Source organism: Liolophura sinensis, chromosome 9 (genome assembly GCF_032854445.1).
Source record: "Liolophura sinensis isolate JHLJ2023 chromosome 9, CUHK_Ljap_v2, whole genome shotgun sequence".
Lineage (NCBI taxonomy): Eukaryota > Metazoa > Mollusca > Polyplacophora > Chitonida > Chitonidae > Liolophura > Liolophura sinensis.
In genome coordinates, this window is record NC_088303.1 from 34,484,867 (window position 1) to 34,511,940 (window position 27,074).

At 40.7% G+C, this 27,074-nt stretch overlaps 1 protein-coding gene across 1 annotated transcript; it reads right to left on the reverse strand.

The window, feature by feature from the left end:
• On the reverse strand, positions 1-25,626 carry LOC135475809 (acid-sensing ion channel 4-A-like). The gene is made up of 8 exons (XM_064755749.1): positions 25,523-25,626; positions 18,420-18,984; positions 15,997-16,095; positions 15,493-15,676; positions 12,829-12,885; positions 12,220-12,379; positions 11,475-11,566; positions 1-397 (listed from the first exon to the last, which is right to left on the reverse strand). Exons 1-8 carry the CDS (start codon positions 25,624-25,626, stop codon positions 219-221), a joined length of 1,440 nt encoding a protein of 479 aa, XP_064611819.1. The 3' UTR covers positions 1-218.
• Positions 25,627-27,074: the final 1,448 nt, after the last annotated feature.

The following is a 27,074-nucleotide window of genomic DNA, read 5'->3' on the forward strand; positions in this document are numbered from 1 at the left end:
TTACGTGGGAATTCACAAACAACGATGTACTGCATACCGTACCACATAAACTACGTGGTACTTTGTTAGTTAAGTAGCACTTTAAAAAAAATGGAACATTTTACTCATTAACGTTACAAAATGTATAACGTGTCACATTTTCCTCCGCTGAAAACACGTAACCCGGGAAATATCTCTAAATTCAGCAATCCTTGGATGCATTTCTTAGCTCGGATAGTTTAGGATTTGTTGGCTGTATCAGGCGTCTTTTCCGTGTTGTCCGCTGTCCAGGCCTGAACCTGAGTTTTCTTGCGTCTAGAAACGAAAAGGCATATGGCTCCCATGATATACTCGACAACTTCCGTAAGAGTGAGGAAACTGGCGCCGAGGAAAATGCCCAGCTGTCCGCCAAGGTTCGCTGAAAGTGAAGCACGTCAACAAGTTATGAGGTATGAGGTATGCATTTTTTGTTGAGTGCTTTATTAACTGTACCAGGCCTTGATATACTAATGTTGAGAAACATGAACATTTTGAAGCATTTTAAACAGTAAATGTTGTTTTTACGGCATAGCAGTCATAGTCTCACACACACACAAACACACAATGTTCTGGGGTCTTAATTCGGTAAATTCAGTCAAAGTATATTTTGACACCTAGTAATGCCCAGTAGAGGTGATATACTGTCACCGAGTGACACCCAGTAAAAGTATATACTGACACCCAGTAATGCCCAGTAGATGACCGCCATCTGAAATGAGAAATTCTTGAGTGCGGCGTCAAAGTAAAACACCAATGATGGGCCTTCCTAACTGCACATGGATAGTTTGTAGTCCTCTGAATCGATTTCGATCGTTTAAAACGTCGAAAAGGAAGAAAAACGGTAGAATTTGGTGCTCAAACGTCAGAAAGTCTGCCCCACTACGAAAGAGCCACTGTTGACCTTGTGATGTCACGTCGGTCCAAGCTTCACAATGTGTACGATACAGACCACAGCAGACAATCGCTGTATCTTTACGACTAATTTCGAGATTATGTGACTTTGCGGTTGCAGTAACGCAACACACCGTACTGTAAAGTTACATACATGGTCTAAAAATGCCACAGATTGATAAAATATGGACAAGATATCTCATGATAAACACCCTTCGATTACCTTGGATCGATGTCGTATGCATCAGACTTGCTCGTTCTACCATACCTATACTAAAAGAAAAGGCTGCAGGATGAGGCTTATATTCCCTAAAAAGCCAAATGAAAAAAGAAAAGAACTCGGGACTTTCGCTCTCAGAATGCAGAAGTTGTTCAGTGACTTGCTTGTTTGGAGCAGCAGGCTGTAACACGAACTGTAGGCTGTAACCGCTAGCCTTTACCCTGCAACGTCCACGAGGCTACCGGGCGGCCCTCTTGTTCACACCGCGCAAAGCGCGCTAGTGATACCCGTACAGAATCCCGTGTCTTGATGCCCGTAACAGGACAATGTCTAAATTGGCATTTAGATGTCTTGCCAATCACAGTTTCTATTCAACATAATTCAACTCTTATTTTTGCCGCTGATAGTTTTTAAAAAAAATTAAATATAAAAGATTAGTTCGATTTTTACTTTTACCGTTGTTGAGCGACAGACTTTTCTAGCTCGTTACTACAACTCACAATACGCTGGCCAGACAGCATGGATCCTCGTGTTGCTGCCCTTATCGCTCGACTTGGCTATAGAAATGTACAGACTGTGGACGGCCAAGTTCTCCACAAGTTACTCTCCTTATGCAAGGGACCGTAGCCGTAAGTCTACTCAACCTCTGCTGAAAAACCTGCACATCTCGCATGCCATAGCTATTCAACATAATCCCGGCCGACCAATGGAAACGACTCTACTATCATTTGGCGGGAAGTCGCAAACAGTAAATGACAGTTGTCATGTTCAGACACCTATAGCTATATGTACGACAATCATGAGATTGGATGGCCACGCCAAAGAAATGGAAAGATTATGTGGATTTCAAGGTTTACTGTAGAATTTGTTTAGCATAGCTAGTATCCTCAGTGAATAATCGTGTTGTGACAGCCCAAAGGTGTGATTTGACGACGGAAAGTAAAGACTTCAAAGGAGCTCTTGGACGCTTTCCACTTCGTCTTCCCTGACGTTGTTGTGGTAAAAGGAGAGGGCTATGTCTGCATGTCATGTTCTGTGAGATTAAATACCAGACTTGAACGCATTTGTGTCAACAAAAGTGGCGGGTATGTCAGCGAAAATCGTATCGCCCAGTCGCTTATGATGTACGCGCCTTTCAAGGATCTAAAACAATTCCAGTATCTTCAAAAATATTTGTTGCAAAACTGTTTTACTGGAATGTTTTTTAGGGTGGTAATTAAGAGGTGTACACGTAGGGATAATTATAGATTGTCACACAATGGCTTCTGGAAAAGCACAAAGCGGGTAGGCCTAATGCATGAATTCGGCAATGCTTCGCAGTGTATTGCTTTTCAATCAAGGTAGGTGTTACCGGCATGACGTCACTCGGCCAGGGCTCCGTTGTCGACAAGATAGTCAGAGGGTCCAACTTTAATGGAACTTTTTAAATAGAACTGCCTGAGATAATATTTTTTTAATGCAGTTTGCAGTTTAACATAGCATAAATATTGTGTCCAGGGAACATTTAGTGTGAAAATAAAGATGCTTCTTAGTCTTATGTTAAACTAAAACAAATGAAATTTTAGTCCATAGCAATCTTTATAAGATTTGGAACAACGGAACTCTTTAGTGTGACAATTTGCCAAGCAAACAACAAGAACAACCCTCCCTGTGGTGTGGCCTCTAGCACAATACCGTCTCAACGTTGTATTAAACGCATTGTTACCAGGTCACGATTATTCAAAACTGTTTGAAGACCTAATACCAGATTTAACTTTAAACCAAAAAATCCTCAATTTTGTACTTAGCCCAAAAATAATTGCATAACGATATATTAAATATGACATAAGCCTGCTGCTCTTATACTTTAGACTTTGGTCAGCTGCATTGGCTGCTGAATTTGTCTAAAAATCTTAATTATAGAACTGACTTAATACCAGTTTTAGCGAATACACTTTCGAATAACTGGGCCTATGTTGTCATTACACTTAGGCCAGATCCATCTTACGACTACTATGAGTAAAATAGGCCCCTGAAAAAAAGTGCATACAATTAATGTTCCAATACAGAAAAACAATTACTGGGGCGCATGAGGAGAAGGTCAGCCACTCCACAAGCACGGGTGTCATGGGAATGCTGAAAACAAACTTTACTTCTCAGTCAGTGAGTCACATAACTGTAAAAACAAGGGAGCCTAGCGGGATATATGGCACTAACGTCTTACCCACAATGTCCACGGCTGTATACGAGGGAACCTGCTCAAGCTCGGTAAACACCAACTGTTCATAGAATACAGTCACCGACAGGTAGTTCTTACTGTGCATGTAAAAAAAAATTGAGACAGATATAACTGTAAATAGCAGATTGGTACGGTATTGCCTGCTTGCATGTCAAAAGCACAAACCAAATTTTACTGTAAATAGAGGACTAGTAGGGTATTGCTTACACTGCATTTCAAAAATACAAGACATATTACTGTAAACCGCAAACAGGTACGGCATTGCTTACTCTGCGTGTCAAAAATACAAGACACATGGTATTGCCTAGAAATACAGAAATACAGGGCACATATTACCGTAAATAACAGATTGGTACGATATCGCTTACTGTGCAAGTCAAAAATACAAAACATATTACCGTAAATAACAGACTGGTACGGTATCGCTTACAGTGCATGTGAAAAATACAAGAAACATATCGCACTGTAAATAACAGACAGCTGGTAAACGTTTGGTTTGTAAAGCGTGCACTTACAGTACATATTCCCTGCTGATATTTCGGCTTTCCATGATCTGCTGTAGGTCATGTTCCATGGGGTAACCGCCCGAAGACACGTGGACGTCATACTGGTCCCAGTTACATTGTCTCAGGCATTTGCAATCCTCCAGTGATTTGATAGAGCGTTGATGTTTGGCTGAAGTTAAAAATAAATAAAATCATTGGTTGAGATAAATTAAGTCAGTAAAATTGTATGTATGATTTTCTTTGATTACATACAGCTTGTGTGTATTTTCAACAATGTAGATTATCAGAATGGGCATGTTAGCTACAATTCTATTGTCTATAACACAAGATCGACTACATTAAACTGTTGGAAATTTTGAATACAGCAAGCACCGGATGTAATAAAGAGACTGTTGTTCATAACATCACTTTTTGCCTTGGATGCCGGTTGTGGCTGCTCACATTTTCCTACTTTCAACCTTATAAATAAAAGGTCGAAAACGTGAAAGAACGCGCGGAAAAGCTTAAATAGCGTTTTCATGTTTTTCTTCGCACTTTCAGGTTTTCGACCTTCGCTCTTTCTTGTTTTCGCGCTTTGCGTTTTCGCGTTTTCGACCTTTCATCTCGAAATTATGAAAACACCAGTGGCCGCAAACGGCTTCCATATTTCACACCATTACAAGCGGTCTGTTGTCCCAAGTGCATCAGGCCGTGATCTTCAAGAAAACGATAACGGCGGTTTATGTGTCTTAATTGGTTGTTGTTCCACGAACAAATCGGCCGAATAGGAAACGCTTCCTGGTGCCAATTATACATTCTTTATATTGTGGAATTAGAATTATTGCTGTCATTAGAAGCTTTAATCCTTAGCATTCAACTCTTTGATGTTTTCATGATGATTTCAAAAGGTGATGTAACTTACCCTTACTGGGGCGATAGCACTGAATGAGTTCCCGGATAGTGCAATACGTAACGTTGGCTGAAACCAAAATGGGGGGAATTTTCTATCAGCGTGGTGTCTTATTTGTGAAACTATATATAAAATTTTACAAGATAGATTAAACAAGATAGAGCAGATCATAATTAATTTCTAATTCTTAGGTCGCTTCAGTTCTAGAAAATCTTTGAAATTTTGCGAGTTTTGTACGTTTAGAGCAGAAACTTGAATGTGCAAACGGACTATTCTAACTATGCATGGTTTTTGTTTGCAACGTAAAGATATATTTACATATTTTTGATAAACTCTAACAAATCCCACCCGAATGATCGAAGACATCCTGGCACCCACATTCGGCGATAGCGGATTTTGCCGCACATTCCATGTAACATGCTTGGATATCGTAGGTAGAGTAGAAGTCCAACGGGGACTCAAAACCAGGAACTCCTGTGTCCAGGCATTCCTCGTCTCCCATTGCTTTGTAAGGTGCAGGCAAGCACTTGATCTGATAAAAAAATACATACGTTTCATTCCATTATTTATTTATTTATTTGATTGGTGTTTTATGCCGAACTCAAGAATATTTCACTTATACGAAGGCGGCCAGCACTATGGTGGGAGGGAACCGGGCAGAGCCCAGGGGGAACCAATGACCATCCGCAGGTTGCGGAAAGACCTTCCCACGTACGGCCGGAGAGGAAGCCAGCATGAGCTGGACTTGAACTCACAGTGACCACATTGGTGAGAGGCTTCTTGGTCATTACGCTGCGCTAGCGCGCCGTTTCATTTCAAATTGTATTGTTTACAGTTTACGGTTAGACTTCATGTGATCTCGGCAAGTCCTTGACTGGCGCGTTTGTTTGCCTGTATAATGTATAATGGGTAAACAGCCTTACCTTAGTGATAAAGGTTGCCGCCGACACTTCAGTGCCCGGGCCGACGAAGAAACCTCTCTCGTGCATACTGGGGAAAACGTGTGGTTCGTGAACCAGAACCTGGGGAATGTAATCAATCGATAAAAACATTTTGTTTCTCACAGTAAGTTCTAGCTGGATAAAACTGAGCGCCAACATATTTAAACAATCTTTAGGGGCCCTTCGGGATGCTATTTTGGTTTCCAAAACTGTCACGTAAATAGTGATCCATTAATTACGCACAAGGCACTGATTCTTATGATCTGACCATCAGCCTCGTAAATAATAGAGCCAGGATTCAATCCTGAATCGAGTCATAGGCCCTCGTCTGAATGCAACAGGGTTGATCTTTGCACTACCCGACTTGGCGCTCAGCGTCAGAGGAGTAGGTTAAGTCTTATGTTCGTTAAGAACCACTTGTACTCCACTTAACATGATGTGATGAAAGTTCTTTGGTAAGATGCCAGTAGTTGCTGTGTCATTCTGGACACCCATAAGTCTGATCGCCATCGTATCAGTGAAAAATTCTTGAATATGGCGTTCAACAACGATGAAATGAATAAATATATCAACAATACCCCATTGTAGCAGCCCGACCTCACTGCATCACTAGCATGCCTTGCGCCCCCCCCCCCCCCAAAAAACCGACAGAAGATACTGATGTGCATAGTGTGATCCCTGTTACAGAGATGCATATCTTGATCTCTTTTACAGAAATATATCCCGAGAATTATCTAATAATAATCTCTGTCACAGTAGTATATACCTTGTACCTTGATATACTTTGATCTCTGTTACAGATATGTCTATCTCGAACTCTGTTACAGCAGTATATACCCAGGTTAATCTTTCTTTGGAGAAGTGCATACTGTATTATAAAAGTACATACCTTGGTGGTACATTGATCTCTGTCACACAGCTGTACAAACCCAAACTCTTGTAACAGAAACAAATACCTTGGTTTGTGTCACAGTGGTACATGTTCTTAACTCAGTAACAGAAACCTTGGTATCTGTCACACCGGGGTGTATTTATTTATTTATTTATTTATCTGAAAGGTGTCTTGCGCAGTACTAAAGAATATTTCACTTATGAGACGGCGGTCATCGTAGGAGGAAACAGAGCAGAAACTTCCCAAGGGAAGTTTCTCGGATACCGGAGTAGTCCCGCGGATTGCTCGGGAAACATACCTTGAGCTTTGCAGAACAAAGAAGCATTTTGATCTTTTTAACTAAGTTAAAAACTTTGATATATGTTACCAAAGTAGGTATTGTATCTCAATAATAGCTACAAAATCCGTTAGAAAGCATTCCTGTTCACGTTACAGAAGTACCTACCTTGATGCCAGTGGCAGAAGATAGACCGTAGAAATACTCGTGTTCTTCTATGTCTATGACGAGCTTCAATCCCCCTGCCTGACCAGGGAATCTGGCGTTAAGTCTGCCGTGACTCTCTATGTAATCCAGGGAGTTGAAGGTGTAACAGAGGCCGTGGTTTGTGTGGATTGGGGCCAGGTACTCGGAACAGTTCACTTCATCTGACATCCACGAGCAGAATTGGAACATTGACTCTAGCTGGTGAGCCGTGGCCTGAAAGAAATCTCGCGGGTCACATTCCGTGTTCTTTGAGACAAAGCGGGGGTCACTAAAGTTGATGGAGGGGGCCCGTGGGCCGTTGTCGTACATCGCTCTCAGACTCATCGCCGCGATGGGGTCCTGTGTTACAACAGACTTCCGGAACAAGTTGCTGTTGCAGATCGTGACGGAAGGGAATGGTAGGCTGTGCGTCTGACGCAGGGTGTTCACCGTGTAGAACGGGTAGCTTGTGAACTTCACCACTTGATTCACTACAACGTACACCAGCAACACCAACATGCAGACGAGAGCCACAACCCAGAAGTACCTACAGAAACAAACTCATCGAATTAATTAATTATCAGCATTTTAAACACCAATTCCGATCAATTTTTTGTTTGTTTGTCTATATGTGTCATTCCTTTTTTAAACGTCTTATAATTAAAAACCGTGCGAGATTTATTAATTGTTTTGCTTGAGGTTTAATGTCGTGCTTAATTTTTAAAGAAAGATCATTTTACAGCCACGTTTTTCCCAAAGGAACACAAGCTGAAGGTTAATGTTGGCGTGTATCCCTACCTCCAAGGCATACTTTTGTAAATGGAGAACTCTTGTGATATTTAATAACCTTCGTCACAAAGCGGTGCTAGCTCTACAAAGGTTTTGCACACTGAGAAAAAGGTTTGGGAGAAATTTTTTGTCAACTGACTCAGAAATTTGAGTTATACAATTGAGCTAACTCAGAAAACTCATATGACCAGAACTCATCTGGTTATATTGTTGAATCACTGGGTTAATCGGAAAACTCACAAGAATCTCTCATGATTCAGCTGATCTGGACATATGACTCAGCTTACTGAGCTGAATTAGCTCAAATGTATGACTCAGAGTTTTGAGTCAGTTGACGAAAAAATTTCTCTCCGTGTGTGGCTATTGCTATATGTAGACGTGCAATGCACAGTTCACACACTCTTTCGTTGCAATGCGTGCTAGGAAAAACATTAACGTTCCGATTTCGTAAGATTTATTACTGTTTAATGACCAAATGACTCAGGGGTGATTTCATAAAATGTCACACTTGCAAAGCATAGGCTTACCTGCGTGTTCCCCTAGAACTCTCCGATATATGCTTAACTCCATGCAGTGAAGTGTCGGACGAAAACTGTCCGAATAGCCCTCGGTCATCCGGGTCCTTATGCATGCTGTTGACTGCCAATAGTTGATGTTAACTGGATGAGGCACGGCAAGTTGTAATTCTGCGGGGAGTATATCCAGTACAGAAACCACTCTCTAGATTCTCTCTGTCGCCATTAAACGTACGATAAACACTTCAGTAATGATATGTAAAGTGAGTAAAGTATTGTTAATAAAAATCATTTCGTTAGATTTGTACCCGTGATGAAAACACTAGTACTTTCAGTATTTTACCTCAAAATATGAAGCGACCCGATTATTGAATGATAATATGCGGTGAGATTCAAAGCACGTGACTTTTTGGACTAATGAAAACGGCGGAGTCCCTGCGTGCCTAAGCTCTTAGATCGCGTGGATGGAAAAGCAATTCAGTGTAAACATCTAAATCAAACAATTAAGCTTTATTTGTCGAACAAATCGACAAAACTCGATGATATTGGGGTGTACTCGTGAATCAAAGAAACTATTGAATTGATAATGGCAAACCATTCAAAACGTTACACAAATCGATATTTGATCTGCATGATTGCCAGAGGGATGCGATGGAACAGTATGATGGAACACTTGATTAAAACAGGTGAGTAATGAGTATGGCGTGTTTACACCCGCTCTCACCCGAATGCTTCCCATATTGTCACAGTTAAACCATCAGCAGATATTAAACACATCCAGTAAATAAATGAAGATGGTGTTGCTATATGCGTCTCACACTGACAATTAATTTGTAAATTGCGCAATGGTGTTTACCAATGGTTTAATTGGGAATAGATATCCAGTGAGCAACTGTCAGAACAACAGAGCTGCAATTTATCAATGGAAACAGGCTAGCAAGTTTCACACAAAACCAATCAGACACGCAGAGAATTTTGAAGTGAAGAGCAATCAACTGTTTCTTTACTCGCAGGGTTAAAAATAGTAGCCAGATTCGTCTCGATTTGAGCAGGGTATATTTCCACATTGTGTTTCTGATAAAACTGTGGCGTTAAACAATATTTAAAATAAATCTGTCGCACAGAATGCGTATTGGTTAAAGTAAAGTCACTCCTAGCTGTTCAACCTATAACCTTTTTTATAGTATCTGTTTCTCCAATGTATTATTTCCCCAGTTTTGTCAAAAACCTAAAGTTTTGGTAAATTCTAAGACGTTTTTCCCCATACAGATTGACTGAGTTATGAATTCGTGTTCAACGTCTTGTTCAACTTTCACTAAACTTGATAGCCTAAGCCAGATTTCTGTTAAGGGCTTTTCCTTAAAGACGTGTAGGTTCATTGCCATATCGCGGCATGATGTACGAAGAAAGCAATGAAAAAATGATTTGCGAAGATTTGTGAAAGTGGGCCTATATATAGTGCCGTAAGTGACGTCAATGTCGCCACTGAGATGTAACATGCAGCACTGGTTCTAAGTTATTCAGTGCTACATATCACAGCTTCCCAACACGAAACACGGTTCATATTTTGTGAGAACAGAGTTTAATTCATTTGAACGACCCATATCTGTACATAGATGACAAAACATTGAGAACAAAATAGTACGATAATATTTTCAACAAAACAATAACCACCATGAAGGTTAACAGTTGAACCATCCAGTCATCCATCTGATGATGACATTTTATTTTACTGAACATTTTTTCTTTTCCCATTGCACATATACAAATTTTACCATTTTGCGAGGAACACATAAAAAGATTTTAAGTTCATATTTTGGGACGCATCTAAGCAGCTCCGCAAGTCCGTCGTTTAGTCTATCGATTTCAATTTTGTGTCGTGATATTTTTTTCATACGTAAGTAAGAAATACAATCGTGAAACAGCTATGATTCGTCATCATTTCAGTAAATCTGACAATCTAACTTTTGATGGCTTTATCAGGCCCTTTCTCCGTGTTGTCCGCTGTCCAGGCTTGAACAGGTGTTTTCTTGCGTCTAGAAAAGACCATGCATATGGCTCCCATGATGTACTCGGCAACTTCCGTAAGCGTGAGGAAACTGGCGCCGAGGAAAATGCCAAGCTGTCCGCCAAGGTTCGCTGTAAGTGAAATTCATAAAATAGTTTCTCTTTGCATGATATCTGGCTGACTGCTTTATTGGCTAGTTCAATTGTTTGAGGCTGCACACCATCTTTATACCAGAGTTTAAGGATAGAGTTTCAGATCACGAACAGCATGCCTTTCTTTTTCAGAATATTTATATTGATAAATGGCACGCACCATTTAGTTTGCATAGCCCCACAATACTCCATGGGTTCTCCAGTTTATGTATCTCACTATCCGGAATACATATTTTATGTAATCACAAAGAAATGGTGTAAAATACGCCAAGCACGACAGTAAACTGAACCTGATATACCTCCTGTACCTCTGAACGAACATGTGAGAGACCAATAACATCAATAAAGCATTTAAACATTAAGTCACATTTAAATCTTAGGGACCTTGTTATGCCGAGAGAACAAATGGTTTCTGTCCGATGTTCCCTAGCCCTTGATCAATGAGCTCACAGGTTCGGATCCAGCTCTCGCTGATTCAGCCTACCATGACGGTCAGTCAAAGGGTGGGCTCTCGGTTAAGGGCAACTGTTCTGCCCGGTTTCCTTTACCCATAAATGATTGATACCATATATAACAGATTATTGAGTAAACCTTTAAACCTAAACTAAATCAATAAGTATACATTTGTTATTACCAATGTGGTCTTCAAACAAAACAAATAGAAATTTATAATGCAAATTAAAATTACACCAGTCTTGGCACTCAACAGTTACACGGATTATGCTCATCACACCAGTATGCTCATCACGACAAACAGAAAGTCAAATTTGGTCAACACATTGAAGATTACAAATTTTCAAACCTGAACCCAACTCACGTGCGACCTATACATCCTGATCAAAGCGATATGTTATTGACCTATCAGAGCGCGTTTTACATCTGCCGTCAAAGCACGTGAAGTTATAGCTGCGCAGAGAACAGAATGCGCCTCTGCGTTTGGTAAAAATAACGATGGCATGACTCATGACTTACCCACAATGTCCACGGCTGTGTACGAGGGAACCTGCTCAATCTCGGTAAACACCAGCTGATCAAAGAACACGCCCACTGATAGGTAGTTCTTACTGTGTACAAAATACAAAACAAATCTCACTGTGTCTTAGAAAATTTGAAACGTCTTTGGTAGAATTAAAACAAAAGGCATTACAGAAAGACGATTGGTTAATTCAATAGTGAAATGTCTTCTCAACAAGCTCAGTTATTCATTTATCCTCTTTCAACAGGTTTTATCGGATATTTACGGCTAATCCCCTGTGCCCGGTTGTTCAAAACTGATTCAAGACTTAATACCGATTTAACATTAAGCAAAGTCTTCAATTGTGTACTTAAGCTAAAAATTATGTGTACCAGCATATACTTTGACTTTGGCGAACTGCGCCGGCTGCTGAGTTTGGCTAAAAAATGAAATATCAAATATGACTTAATACCAATATTTGCTTATACGCTTTCGAACAACTAGGCCCTGGATTTTGAACTCAAGAAAACCTAAAACCTATTTGCTTGCATCTTTACAAATTAATCAAGCTAATAACGTTTCACCTACTGACTGTCAGCGCATGATTAGGAAATTGACATCGTCCTGATGTTAACAAAGAAGAACTGAATTTATTAGTAAATGATTAGCGCATGGGCTCGAGCAAAACGCTTACTCTCGGCTCTTTGACTTAAATCACATGACTTTTGTTGTAACAGTTTGGTTTGTAAAGCGTGCACTTACAGTACATATTCTCTGCTGATATTTCGGTTTTCCATGATCTGCTGTAGGTCATGTTCCATGGGGTAACCGCCCGAAGACACGCGGACGTCATACTGGTCCCAGTTACATTGTCTCAGGCATTTGCAATCCTCCAATGATTTGATAGAGCGTTGATGTTTGGCTGAAAGGTATTTATTTATATATTTATTTATTTGATTAGTGTTTTACGCCGTATTTAAGAATATTTCACTTATACGACAGCAGCCAGCACTATGGTGGGAGGAAACCGGGGGAAGCCCACGTCCATCCGCAGGTTGTGGGCAGACCTTTACACTTACGGCTAGAGAGCATGAGCTAGACTTGAACTCACAGCAACCGCATTGGTGAGAGGCTCCTGGGTCATTACGCTACGCTAGCGCGCTAACTAACTGAGCCACGGAGGCCCCCAGCTGAAAGGTAGATCTTCCATAAATAAACGAAAGACTGAAAGATTCACTCATTCACATTCTTATGGTCATGGTGGAGTAAAATTTGTGACAAAAAACTGTGGGTCATAAATTTGGGCTTAATCCACATCACCTTAATCTTTGCTTTCAAAGGTAAAGTATATGGCAACTTAACTTGACTTACCCTTACTGGGACGATAGCACTGGATGAGTTCCCGGATACTGCAATACGAAACGTTGACTGAAATCAAAATGAAATTTTTTCTATGAGCGTCTTTTCTTTACTTGTAAATAATCTGTAAATATGAAATTCCTTATGACACTGAACAAAACAAGAAACTTCACACATGTTACTTTGTGTTCCAAACGGATGTTTCTTGTTTTTGTGTTGCTTGTGGATGAATTTCGCTTATGGATGTAATGAGCGTACACTAAAACAGGATGTGCACCCTCCACACTCAACAGCAGCATAATGAGGTAACTTTTTTATTTCACAGGGACTAGCCATCTGTATGAGAGTCTGTTCATCGCCGCGTATGCCCTCCTCTCGCTCTCACAACAGCATGACAACGTGGTCTCAATGACTGCCTAGCACCCGTGAACACAACATTAGGCAACATGCATTAGTGCCAACATGGCACTCAGCTGTGTATGATTTTGGAACTGGGGGCCTGGACCATGAGCACCAGCTCCAGGACAAGGGTTTGTTCGCGATGTCCCGCTGCATTGAGGTTCCCACGAATTACGAGAAGACGTGAGCACACGTTACCGCAGATAGCCCCCAACCCCACCGCATCCCCACCCCCACCCCCACCCACCCCCCTCCCCCCAACCATTACATTACATCCTCTACGCCAGCACTGGGCGTCTTGTTCACTGCTCCGACGTCATGCTCGCACTCAGCGTAAAACGTGGTTCGTCGCTTAACACAACTCTATTCCATTATCTCTGGTTCAGCGCAGGTGAATTGTGCCCAGCGTAGACGTTCGTTATGTTTTACCTGTGTCAGAATTAGCCCAACATCAGGACGTGAGAAACGAAGATGGGCAGCAGGTAAGCGGTTACTTATCGTCTGGGCAGTTATACGACCGCTAAACAGTGACGTTACTGGTTGACGCTGCGGTCGTATAACGATCACGTAAGTTACGTAGCCCAATTTGATTGTCCTCGGCATCTGTCGTCACACGTGCCTGTCCTGACTTGGGGCGATCACATGTTGTATCCGTTTGATGTACACGTGTCCTCAGGTTGTGAAGTGTCCGTCTACTGTGTATTAAGACACGTGCAACAACCACAGTACACTGGCCAACGTGGAGCACGCGAACTGCACCTTCACGATCAACATGTATAATTCGTGGAATGAGAATTGCTCATCTCTCAAGGATTGTTGGCGTGCTTATTATAAACACCAGAAAATTCTGCACAAGCTTTGGCGCTTAGTCACATGAAATTTTGGTCACATGACCTCGCATTAAATGCGTACTGCATGCGTGGTTCACCACATTTGCAATGGTGGGAAGCGTCGGGCTATGCCTGGTCATTATGGCAGTCGCCCATATTAACTACCTTGTACTACCCATTTTCAGTACAGTTCATTTCTCCAGATATGAAGTTTCTTTTTTTTTTTTTTTTTTATTATTTAGTATATAAGCAAGGTAAAGCAGGCCATGATTAGGGTCGATTTCAAAGGTCGCTTAGCTCCAAAAGGCTTTGAAACTCTGCGAAGTGACGTCTTCATAAAATACAGCCGTTTATCGCTACTCATCATTCCGTTTATTACCTTGATCTGACGGCTAGTCGACACCGGTCCTCCTACCTGAATTTAATAAATTGCCATCGTTATCCCATTAGACACTTACTTGCTCAAGTTCGAAAAGGGTTTATGCAAAGAGAATTTCAGAAGTGCAAAACAAATGCACTTTACTGTATAGGCCTACTGAATCGAGGTGATTGACCGCTCCAAAATATTTTGACATCGCATTTAAACATAACAGCGAACTAGCAGACAGCTGTTTCTTCTGCTTTTGTCCAAATTCACAGAGGGAGTGCTTGTGCTATCTGATTTTACTTCCCATCGGTCATGTTGTTGTTGTTGTTTATTCTTCTTGATTGACTATCGTTAGGGAACCTACAATTTGACTGGACACGCATTTATATTAAAGGAGAAGAAAATTTAAATATCAATCAAATACCATTGAGAAGAGTATGTATTTCTTCGCAGGTGCTTGCCATAAAAAAAATCTCATATGTACCTCGAGTTGACAAATTATAAATAAAGTCAGCGCCAACATCCGCTGTGGGCGGCTCCATTTTGCCCAAGAATTAGTTCTGAAGTCTTCTGTGTTAGGAGGAGATTTGCCGTCGGAAACCGCCGAAGTGCAGTTCGTACATTTCCGGTAGAACTCTTCTTCCCAGAAAGCAGCGAACAGTACAGTTCGTTTTACGCTTGACGATCGGGAAACCGGAATGTTGGACGTAGCTTCCGAGTTTTAACGACTCTCATTGGCTGAAAGTCAACACACCCCTTGCATAAATTACAGGGTGTTAAAGGTGGAGGACGCGATGGATTCAGCGATTTATGGCAGCTTTGCCGTTTTGAGGCTTTTGTGTATGGCAAGGAAAAATCGCAAATTTATGCAGCAGGCACCACCAGATAGAAAAAAATGTGCTCGTTTCAGCCTATAGTTTCGTGTTTTTAAGTTTTCTTCTCCTTTAATATTCTTCAGCATTTGAGTTATTAAGGTAGTAAACAAAGTTATATTCGAAGTGTCTGACTTGATAAAAATGAATATATGAAGTCTCGCCAGAAATGCAGCAAAACTTCAGCATAGTTTCTACCAAAACCCACCCGCATTGTCTAAGGTATCCTGACATCCACATTCGGCGATAGCGGCTTTTGCCGTACATTCCATGTAACACGCCTGGATATCGTAGGTAGAGTACAAGTCCAACGGGGACTCAAAACCAGGAACCCCGGTGTCCAGGCATTCCTCGTCTCCCATAGCTTTGTAAGGTGCAGGCAAGCACTTGATCTGAAAGAAATATTATGTAATTTTATTAATGTTTAACTAATGTGTACTTTCTTCCCAGAAGAATGTGTATATTTGACGTCATACATCTTGTCCTCCATGTCTGCGTAGTATGTCATTACCCACAAGCTAAACCATTACAGAATGTACGCCCCAAAAAGGCGTTTGTATTCAGGTGTTATATTTGACTTTTTTCGCAGTTTGCAGTTTGTATCATATATGTCATTATGCCCAGACAGCAAATTATTGCCCAGTCCCTGCCAGTTTTCGTCACACCCCTGCTCATCACACCCTGCATAGGCCTATATAGCTAACAACCTTACCTTAGTGATGGAGGTTGACGCCGAGACCTTAGTGCCCGGACCGACGAGGAAACCTCTGTTGTACGTATTTGGAAAGACATCTGGATCGTGTACCAAAACCTGGTGAGAGAATAAATAGCTAAAAACAACAGTTCTGTTTTTCAAATGTCTCAGTAGATCCTACCTTGATGAAACTGAGCGCTAGCACTTAACAGGTAACATTGTAAAAATCTTTTCCAGACAGGACTGTGGTTCCTTGGGTGTAGTTTCAATTTTGACGTTGTAAATTATCCTTAGTTGGACAGCAATATACAGAAAGGCCCTGCATATGGCGTGTACATATTTCGCCTTGTAGCATGTTAGATCCTTCGTGTTGTGTGACGATTTCAATCAATACCACAAGTTATTACTGCAAACACTAGTGTGTCAAGGTTATTCCATCAAACGCCTTCATTCCAAGTTTCTTAAGATTTACAATGAGTATAGCTCTCTTGTGAGTAAATATGGACAAAGCGTCCACAATCTCTGGCACTCCGCTTCATTATTGTGTCTAATTCCGCGAAACCCAAGGCTAGGAGCTGTATATTCATCGTGTTGAATTAGATCGCCACGTTGGATATATGAACAGTTGCAATCAAAGCGCTAATATTTTGTTATCGGCAACTGATATTCTGGCTTTGGACACGATTTGAATACTGATTTCACTCATTCGCCTAGATAATACCTTTCGTCTTTTCAAAATCAATGAAAACTGTTGACTGCTTCTCTGCTTTGCATGGTTCCGTCCTATTTTCATAGTTTATATACCTTCTCAGAACTGCATGACAGTTCCAACATGGGGCCAAGTACAACTCTTCTATTGTTGTATCATTTTTCTTTTTCAGCTTCACTGAAAACATTCGATGTTTGTGTTTACCAGCGCCTGCATCCACGCTCAGAGATTTTATACAAACCATTCGTCAGTGTGCCTAGTATAAGACTGCTTGTCACCTGGATGCCAGTGTTATGTTTCATTTGACGAATTCACGAGGAACTGTGGATTTAACCATTTCTGTTAACCGAGACTTATCATTGAGACGTCATGTGTTTGATGTGGAATTGTATCTACTATAATTTCCGTTGCATGCAGAGCAAATGTATATGGGCCATCACAGTATGGCACGGAATGTAAATCGTTGTCTGCATCATGTCAACTCTATCACGACGGATCTTTCTGTTGATTTACTAACAGGTCTGACTCACACAAACTCCACGCCAAGGCATGAAACAAGACAACCCAACAAGTCCCCGGATTTCCAGCTCAAGATTCCAGCGGTAGGATGACACTTCATTGTTTACACCGGGCTATATACTTACCTAATGACTCCTTACCTAATGCCTTTGCTGTCTGGTACAGAGGTACATAATTACCTTTTTTATTTGCAATGGTGCTTATCTTGGTCAGTGCTACAGAGTCCATACATTGTTCTCTGGCACAGAGGTATATATCTTGATCCCGTCTACAGAATACATACCTTGTTCTCTGGTACATACCTTGATGTTTGATAGAGAAATAGATGCATTGATCTGCGCTATAGAAATACATACTGTGCTACAGAGGTACATAAATTAATCCCTGCTACAGAGCCATATGTTTTGATCTGTGCTACAAAAATGCATACCTTGCTCTCTGCTACAAAGGTACATAACTTGTTATGAGGTCCTCCAAGAAGTCTCTATGTAAACTGACTTTGTTTTGGCTGGATTGCCCCTTTTGTGGACAGTTTATAGGGAGAACGCATTCTGAATAGGTCGACACATGACTAAATATGTTGGATTATTATGGAAAATAGCAAGATAGGAATATTTTGGAACTGTGGCAGCATATGTAACTCGTGAACCCAATTTCGTTGTCAAACTGTTCAGGTGTCAACATATTTGGAAGACATCCAGCTTGTTTGCAACTTCAACTTATCTTAGAACAATCAGAGGCCTTTCTACTGTACCCTTACACATCGAGTGAGCGTTTCCTAGCCCACTGTTCTTGTGTTTGAGACTTTTGTTCTGAACTGGGATTTGAAAAAGCGATTTCAGTTTTATCTCTCATAAGTATACGTATCCTACATACGTTACTCGTACATTTCTTTTGTCTCTATACATATATGTATACGGTTAACCGTTGCATTTTTTTATGTATAAATTTCTTCAGTTATATGTTTTGGCGTTTAACTAACTGTGCTCATGTTTCTGTGTTTGATCTTTTGTCAGATTCATCACTGTACTCTTCGACATGGTAACTTCCGATGTCTGTTAGAGAAAAGCAAATATCTCAGTTTCTGTCAGAGAAATACATACCTGTACCTTGATTTCTCTTACAGAAATACATACCCTTATTTTTTGCACAGAAGTACATAATTTGATATCTGTTACATAACCCAACTTCATATCTGTTTTAAAGTACCTACCTTAATACCTAAGGCAGAAGATAGGCCGTAGAAATACTCGTGTTCTTCTATGTCCATGGTGAGCTTGAGTCCGCCAGCCTCTCCTGGAAACGAGGTGTTCAGTCTTCCGTGACTCTTTATGTAGTCCATCGAGTTGAAGGTGTAACAGAGGCCGTGGTTTGTGTGATGTGGGGTCAGGTACTCGGAACAGTTCACTTCATCTGACATCCAAGAGCAGAATCGGAACATCGACTCTAGCTGGTGAGCCGTGGCCTGAAAGAAATCTCGCGGGTCACAGTCCGTGTTCTTTGAGACAAAGCGGGGATCACTAAAGTTGATGGCGGGGGCCCGCGGGCCGTTGTCGTACATCGCTCTCAGGCTCATCGCCGCGATGGGGTCCTGTGTTACAACAGACTTCCGGAACAAGTTGCTGTTGCAGACTGTGACGGACGGGAATGGCAGGCTGCGTGTCTGACGCAGGGTGTTGACCGTGTAGAACGGGTAGCTTGTGAACTTCACCACTTGATTCACTATAACGTACACCAGCAACACCAACATGCAGAGGAGTGCCACAACCCAGAAGTGCCTACAGAAACAAGGTATCCTTTGAAAGTCTAGGTGCGTGTGCATGGACACTGTATCACTACTATTTCTACACTCAACCATTGATCATTGTCAAAATGTTTAGAGAACGGGTCCCATTTTATAATTTCCTCGTTTTTATTTTTGGGTATTTGCAGTTGTTATTTTCATCAGCATACAAGAACTGATCTTGTCAATTGAGAAAATTAATGAACTCTATTTAAAACAGCTTCACCTCGCTCTGAAGCAAAAAAATAAATTGAAAAAAAAGAGTCATTTGGGCTCTTGAAAACTCTTGAGTTCAGGTGAACACAACATACGCCCCCAAAAATGCATTTGTTTGAAATGTATTGAAGAATACCAGTAGCATTGCGGCGAGTATAACCGCTGAGACTATCTGGTTACCCTGACTACAGCGGAAATGGACAAATATCTCTGTATGTATGCATTCACCAAAATTAAATTTCTACACAGAAAAATAGCTGGAGCTATCGCCCGGACACGAAATCATATGTATTTATATTGTATGTATAGTTAAACTGACAAATGTGAGACGCGACACATAGTCATCTGTGTATTTAAGTCTCCACCAAAAATGAAAATTATACCCATTAAACAGTTCGAACAGTTTATATAGTATGTATAGTATAGTATGTAAGGAAACTGGCGATATGGTAACCATGACAACCGCGGAAATGAACAAATGTTAGTCGCGACACATCATCATCTGTGTACGAAGATATCCTCCAAAAATTAAAACGCAGAAAACAGTTGGAGTTACAGCGCGGACACGAAACCATATCTATTTATATAGTACATATAAGGAAACTGGATATGTGGTTACCATGGCAACCGCGGTAATGAACAAGTGTTAGTCGCGACACATCATCATGTGTGTATGAAAATATCCACCACGAATTAAAACTTTATGTGGAGGACAGTTAGAGTTATAGCCTGGACCTGAAATCATATCTGTGTATATAGTATATAGGGAAATGGCAATCTGGTATCCATGACAAACGCAGAAATGTAAGTCACGACACTTAATTATGTATGTGTATGTAAGTATCCACCAAAAATTAAAACTCTACGCAGAAAACAGTTGGAGTTACAGCCCGGACACAAAACCATATTTCTACGCGAAAAACAGCTGGAATAGCCTGGACGCGAAATCATATCTAGATATGTAGCATATATACGGAAACTGGCGATATGGTAACCGTGACAACAGCGGAAATGAACAAATGTGAGTCGCGACACATCATCATCTGTGTACGAAGATATCCTCCAAAAATTAAAACGCAGAAAACAGTTGGAGTTACAGCGCGGACACGAAACCATATCTATTTATATAGTACATATAAGGAAACTGGATATGTGGTTACCATGGCAACCGCGGTAATGAACAAGTGTGAGTCGCAACACATCGTCATGTGTGTATGTATGTATCCACCAAAAATTAAAACTCTCCGTTAGAAACAATTGGATACGTAGCCCAGACACGAATACGGACGGACGAACAGATGGACAGACGGACAAAATCGCTATAACACAATACGTTCCGCCTAATGGCGGGCGAGTATAAAAAATGGTCCAAGCAAGAGTCGTTATAGATACTTTGCTTGACACTTGACTTAAGACTTAAAAAAAAGTTGTTTATACAGTCAAACATATTAATACGAATGCTCTACCACTAGCCAAACTAAATGGCCCTACCGAGTAAAAAGTACAGACTGGCCTTCTGAGAAAATACATTATTGTTCCAGCGGCGAAAGCCTCTAACAATTGTTGTGACCACGTATGTAATATACTGTGTTTATTTTATTGTTATGCTCGGATGAATCCGGCCGACTCGAAGCTAACCGAGTCAGCGTTTGACCTGGATCTGAAATTGTTTATACTTAAAAGCCTGCCCGTACTGCTCAGTGTCAATGTATATATTCTTTCTCTTTATTGTTAATGGATCGTTGTGTCCAGAATCAACTATGAACTTTTGTAAACATGTGTATTGTTTATGTCCATCGAAACTGGAGGATTCTAGTATGCTGTTTGATCGTATATATACGACGTATACCAGCTTGCATGTGTTAGTTTGGAGTCTATGAGAAGTCTACTGTGGTAGTTTTGCCTGTCGGAAAAGTCCATTTTGAAAGTGTAGTGATCTGATTTACTGAACGCTACAGGTATTGTACTTGCCGCGGTTTGTAAGCTCTGTTTTCACTGTCCGATAACGTATTGAGTGAGTGTTTCATCGTCCACTATTCTTGTGTTTCAGATTTCTGATCTGAGCTTTTATTGTCCATTGTCTCTTTCAGGTGTGACGTACTTCTATCCGAATTCTACCGGAGTTGGCCTTTGTGTCAAGACCCGAGAAATGAATTCTTACCGCCCGACATGGACCTGGGACTTTACCGGTAATAAGTTCCCTATATAATTCACCTGGAACTGTGGATTTAACTATTTCTGTTAACTGAGATTTGTCATTGAGGCTTCATGTGTTTGGAGTGGAATTGTATCCAGTGTAATCTCAGAAACTATGTTTGTACCCTATATATATATTGTACGAGAAAAAACAAAGGACACCTTCTCAAATGTTCCAACTGCAGATTCGAACTTCCGTTCTCATCAGCGGAAGGAGTGTAAAGTCATGATTACATCCAGTATATGATCAGTGTATACTTGACAACAGCTAGTGGTCACTTAATAACACAAAACCAGAAGTGGCCAATACTGACTCGAATTTAACACTTCAATTTTAACACAATTGAGAGATCAAAATAGGATAATCCTAGTACAGTACAATAGGAAGACAGCTGTTAAGCCTGGCAAACAGGTCAAGATAAGTCTCATGTACAGTACAAATATACAGTTTCATGTTTTAACTATGAATTAGACACGGTGATTTCCATTTGACACAGGTTTGTATTTCTCAGTAAATAGAATTTCTTTCGCATTCATCAAAGCTTGGATTTCATGTGGTACCTTGTAAATGGGCAAGACAGTAAATGGTGGTGAAAGAGAAATATCACATTGCAAGCTTTGATGGATGTGAAAGAAACTTTATCTATTGAAAAATGAGAACGAAAGTAAGAAACTGTAGTTGGAATACAACGGTGTAGAAATTTGAGAAGGTTTCCTTTGTTCTATTTTTTATACCTATTCTCCACATCAGAACAATCAACGTCTTTCTTATGATGCACTATATAGTTTAGATTTAGATATAGATTTATTTATTTATTTATTTGATTGGTGTTTTACGCCGTATTCAAAAATATTTCACTTATACGACGGCAGCTAGCATTATGAAAACCGGCCAGAGCCCGGGGGAAACCCACGACCATCCGCAGGTTGCTGGCAGACCTTCCCACGCACGGCCGGAGAGGAAGTCAGCATGAGCTGGACTTGAACTCACAGCGACCGCATTGGTGAGAGGCTCCTGGGTCTTTACACTGCGCTCTCGCGCTAACCAGCTGAGCCACGGAAGCCCCGTTCTTGGTTTGATCGTGTGTAAGGGTTATCACTGTCAGAGAGTTGAACAAGCAGTTTTTTCACAGTTTCTCCTTTCCTATACTGACACTTTTACATATATAATATATTTGTCTGTGAGTAATTATTACTATCATGCTCTAGAAGAGGAGCTACATCAGTTGTCACAATACTGATGTATCCTGTCAAGACTTTCTTCGAAAGAACCATTCAAAACTGCTTAACCGTACCACCGCGTCAAACCAATATTTCACAATCTGACTGTACAAATTCCAAAAATGCATATTGCAGCGTCAAGAAGCTGTATCACCAGACTTGATATCTATTCTCGTAGCGAAGACATTGCAAGATGTACGATCATTTAGGAAAACGTACTATTGTGCAATTGCCAAAAAAATCAGAGGCCATGTCAATGAGAATTCTGAAGAACTCAAACGTCTACTGACAAAACTACTGTACCACGTTAAATCCGGCTTCCGCGTGGGGACATCTCCAATCGTCTACACTCTATAGGCCTACCACTAGCCATTACACAGACTTAATTCATAATTCACCATTAACTGTTTCGGTGTTGACTGCAATTGGTCACCTCTAGATTAACGTCAAAAGCAGCAAAATCTTCTTCAGTTCCACTACATACAAGAATTACCATTGGTGGAATGTCTCGTCAGTTGTGTTGAGTTCATCAGTAGTAACATCTGTGTGGAAACCATTTATCACCTTTGTATAGGTATTCCAATGGGTAAGCTTACAAAGCGTGCCCCTCCCCACCACTCCCGCCATTTGGTAGGCCTCTACTTGTATACAGAATATTATATATTACTATATACAGAAGTTATTAAAGCGTAATCTTTATCAGGTTCATTCAGACTATATACTGATGATCTACTATAACCTTTAACAAGGCCACCAACAATATATATCCACCTTCGCTCGATTTAAAGGAAAACAGGCTCCCCAGATGGTACATCTTGTGTGGACCTGAATATATACTTGGCAACAACGGCCTCCTGTAAGGACGCCTTCAGACAAGAAGGATAGTTTCAAATTTGACACTGTGCATATGACCTGTACATGTTTCACCTTGTAGCATTTGTCAGATTTTGAGTGTGACGATTTCAGTCAACGTGCAAACTCTAGTGTGTCAAGGTTATTCCATCAAAACTCTTCACTGTAAGTCTCTTAAATTTTACAATAACGAGTGTTCTCTTGTGAGTAAATATGCAGGGATTTATTTATTTGATTGGTGTTTTACGCCGTACTCAAGAATATTTCACTTATACGACGGCGGCCAGCATTATGGTGGGTGGAAACCGGGCAGAGCCCGGGGGAAACCCACGACCATCCGCAGGTTGCTGAAAGACCTTCCCACGCATGGCCGGAGAGGAAGCCAGCATGAGCTGGACTTGAACTCACAGCGACCGCATTGGTGAGAGGCTCCTGGGTCATTACGCTGCGCTAGCGCGCTATCCGACTGAGCCACGGAGGCCCCTAAATATGCAGGGAGTAACCAGAACCTTCTGTATTCTGCTTCATATTTGTGCCTCATTTCACTTGCCGGGGTTAAGCTAGGGACTATACCTTCATAGCGCTGTGCATGACAGACGTTGGATACATGAACAGCGCAACTCAGATACATATTTTGATCGGCGATAACTTATGATGTGGTATAGTACACAATTTGAATACGGATTTAATCCAGTTACCAAGAACATCCATAGCGTCTTCACTAACGTGTCGAATGATCCTCTTTGCATGACTCCGTCTTAGTTTCTTACTTCATGTACACTTATTCTTAGTGCCTTGGTGGTTGGTGTTTAACGTTGTTCTCGAAATTGGCCTTGCAATTATTGATCCAGATCGTCCTTGAAGGTTAGCGGCTGGTCTAAGAATGCCTAGTTTTCAACAAACAATGCCTAGTTTTCAACAAACAATGCCTAGTTTTCAACAAATTTTGGATAGCAACGACAATGTTGGTTTTTTAAAATATCAGTGGTTTGACGTCCTACTTTTCGGAAGAACCCAACAACGTCCTCTTATAATCAAGAGAGACAATATTGTCGAATTGAACGACGTAATCAAAATGCGATATAAACATCTATCAGTGAAGTATAATCTGATTTAGGAGAAATCATCGACCTTATCGGACCACATCTAACTATTTTCAAAACGAAAATAAGAGGAAATACGAATATCATCGGAAAATATAGTTCTAAATAATTGTTTTCGTGGAATTTCCTGGTAAGAAAACAAAATGTGGAAAAATAATTAAAGCTTTTGTGCTCAAAATTGCCTTTCATTTGAAAATATTTTTTACTTTGTACAGCTTAAAGCGTGTGACATGGACTAACCCCTTTACAAAGGGTTGCCGTCCATTTCGCAGTGGTCGTCTGATGAACTAAATGCCACTGACGTATCGCTTCGTACGTCAGCCGGGGGCCTCCGCGGATCAGTTGGTTAGCGCGCTAGCGCAGCGTAATTGACACAGAAGCCTCTCACCAATGCGGTTGCTGTTAGTTCAAGTCCAGCTCATGCTGGCTTCCTCTCCGGCCGTACGTGGGAAGGTCCGCAGCAACCTGCGGACGGTCGTGGGTTTCCACCTGGCTCTGCCCGGTTTCCCCCCACTGTAATGCTTGCCGCCGTCGTATAAGTGAAATATTCTTGAGTATGGCGTAAAACACCCACGAAATAAATAAATAAATACGTCACCCTGACGTCACATAAATCAACCAATATGCTGAGGTAATCAAATCACGCTATTTTCGCCCCAAAATTGTTGAAAGGGTGTTGATTATCATCAGCAAACTTTCAGGGTAGGTGTTTACTCAGCACCTGATGTAAAAGCAAAACAGCATAGAAAGTAAAACTTGAATTGAGACGAGAGCGTGAAGGTTGGAAAATGGTCACAGATGCCTCTTGTCATTTACCTAAGTCATATTAGCACTTTTCACCTTCCTAATACAAAGAAGTCATAACAGCGCAAACGTAACAAAATATGCGTCGAAACAGGCATATGACCTAAACATAGGAATGGCGAAAAATAAGCCCGTTCTTACCTTCTTGCACCCTTGGAACCCTGGGAGATGTGCTTTACTCCATGTAGGGAAGTACTGGAGGTAAACTGCCCCAGGAGCCCATGCGCATCCAAGTCCTTGTCCATCCTTAGAGAGGGGAGATAAAATAGTCCAACTATAACTATATTGTAACTTAAAGAATTAGGCCTATACCCATATGCCCCTACTTTTTAAAAAAGTTAATAAAGTAATATACATTCAGATACATGCACTATTGTGATTTTTTATTTATTGAATGCAACCCATATGCATACTGCATGCACCCTACTGCACCTTCACGTAATACAGTGAGGGAAAATCCACGTTCTAATATACTGAACTATGCTTTGATATATTTTTTCCCCAGTTCCTTATATTTCATTTATTACACGTGTTCTTTGTTATAGAAAACTAACAATTATCCTTATTTTAAACGAACATTTTTGTTTAAAATCCGTCTTCCGCTGAACTGCCCAAGGTCGTCATTACTGAAGCAGGGAAATCCAGTGAAAGAAAAATATACATGGATTTCTCAAAGGAAAAGGTGAAAATCTAATTGGCCTTTAGTTTAAGCTCGACAAAATGACTCCATTTCTTAAAACAGCATTGTCAAATGGCAGAGGACAATTTTCATCAACAAACAAAGGTTTCTACCACGGTACATTTTAGATGCATCCATCATCCTCCAGACTGAATAATGGATGTTACCTTGTATTGTATGATGTTCTCTTGGCGTCATCCAAAAACTTTTCTATGAAAAATTCGACGTCGCGTTTCACAAGCTGACGTTGACGTTTTGCGTTGAGATATTTGCAGGTTAGTGGCCAATTTAAAACTCCACATTAAGCTTCACTAAGGTGAGTTGACTTTTGGGTGTTGATGCAACTGCTTTTTAGTATTCGCACAACTAGAACACCACAGTTAGCATTAAGCTTTAACCCATCTTACCTTATCTTCCTTAACGCCGATTAGATTCTCGCCTCTTGGTTAAGGCGAGCACGTTAGCTCGTGATGTATCCACAAAGTCTGCCGGTGAAAACAAATAATTGTGAATAATTGAAAGTGCCAAAAGAATAAATGTTGACAAAATGTCTCTCACAATGAGTCAGCAGAGCCGCTCATAATAGCCAAGGCCATCAGATCAAATATACCAAGCGGTTATCGGGAGCACTATCTCAATAGACTATAGTCAATATCTGGATATTGATATAAAGGGCCGATGTATAATGTCACCTAATTGTTGCTTACTATACACTTATGAACGTAAGTCACTGCTGTCTTGACGTGCTTCACCACCAACCCGGGCCTCTGTCCACTGACGGAAATCTGTACTACATATTAGCGGCCCTGGACAGGGAATTTGTAGACGCCAATGCTCTCAGTGAGGAGCCTAATAAACATAACAAATAAATACATTTAAATAAATAAATAAATAAATAAATAAATAAATAAATAAATAAATAAATAAATAAATAAATAAATATATATACATACATACCAGTGGACACCAGCTCAGTCCACTGTGAGTCGCGATAAGACGAGTCCCGTTCTAGTT

Bases quoted from the DNA above. Each gene is read 5' to 3' on its own strand.
- LOC135475809 (XM_064755749.1), bottom strand. From the start codon at position 25,626: ATGGACAAGGACTTGGATGCGCATGGGCTCCTGGGGCAGTTTACCTCC. The intron at 16,096-18,419 runs GTAGGTACTTTA...TTCTCTCACCAG, and splicing joins CTTCTGCCTTAGGTATTAAG to GTTTTGGTACACGATCCAGA. The intron at 12,886-15,492 runs GTGGGTTTTGGT...TTTTGATTTCAG, and splicing joins GGATACCTTAGACAATGCGG to TCAACGTTTCGTATTGCAGT.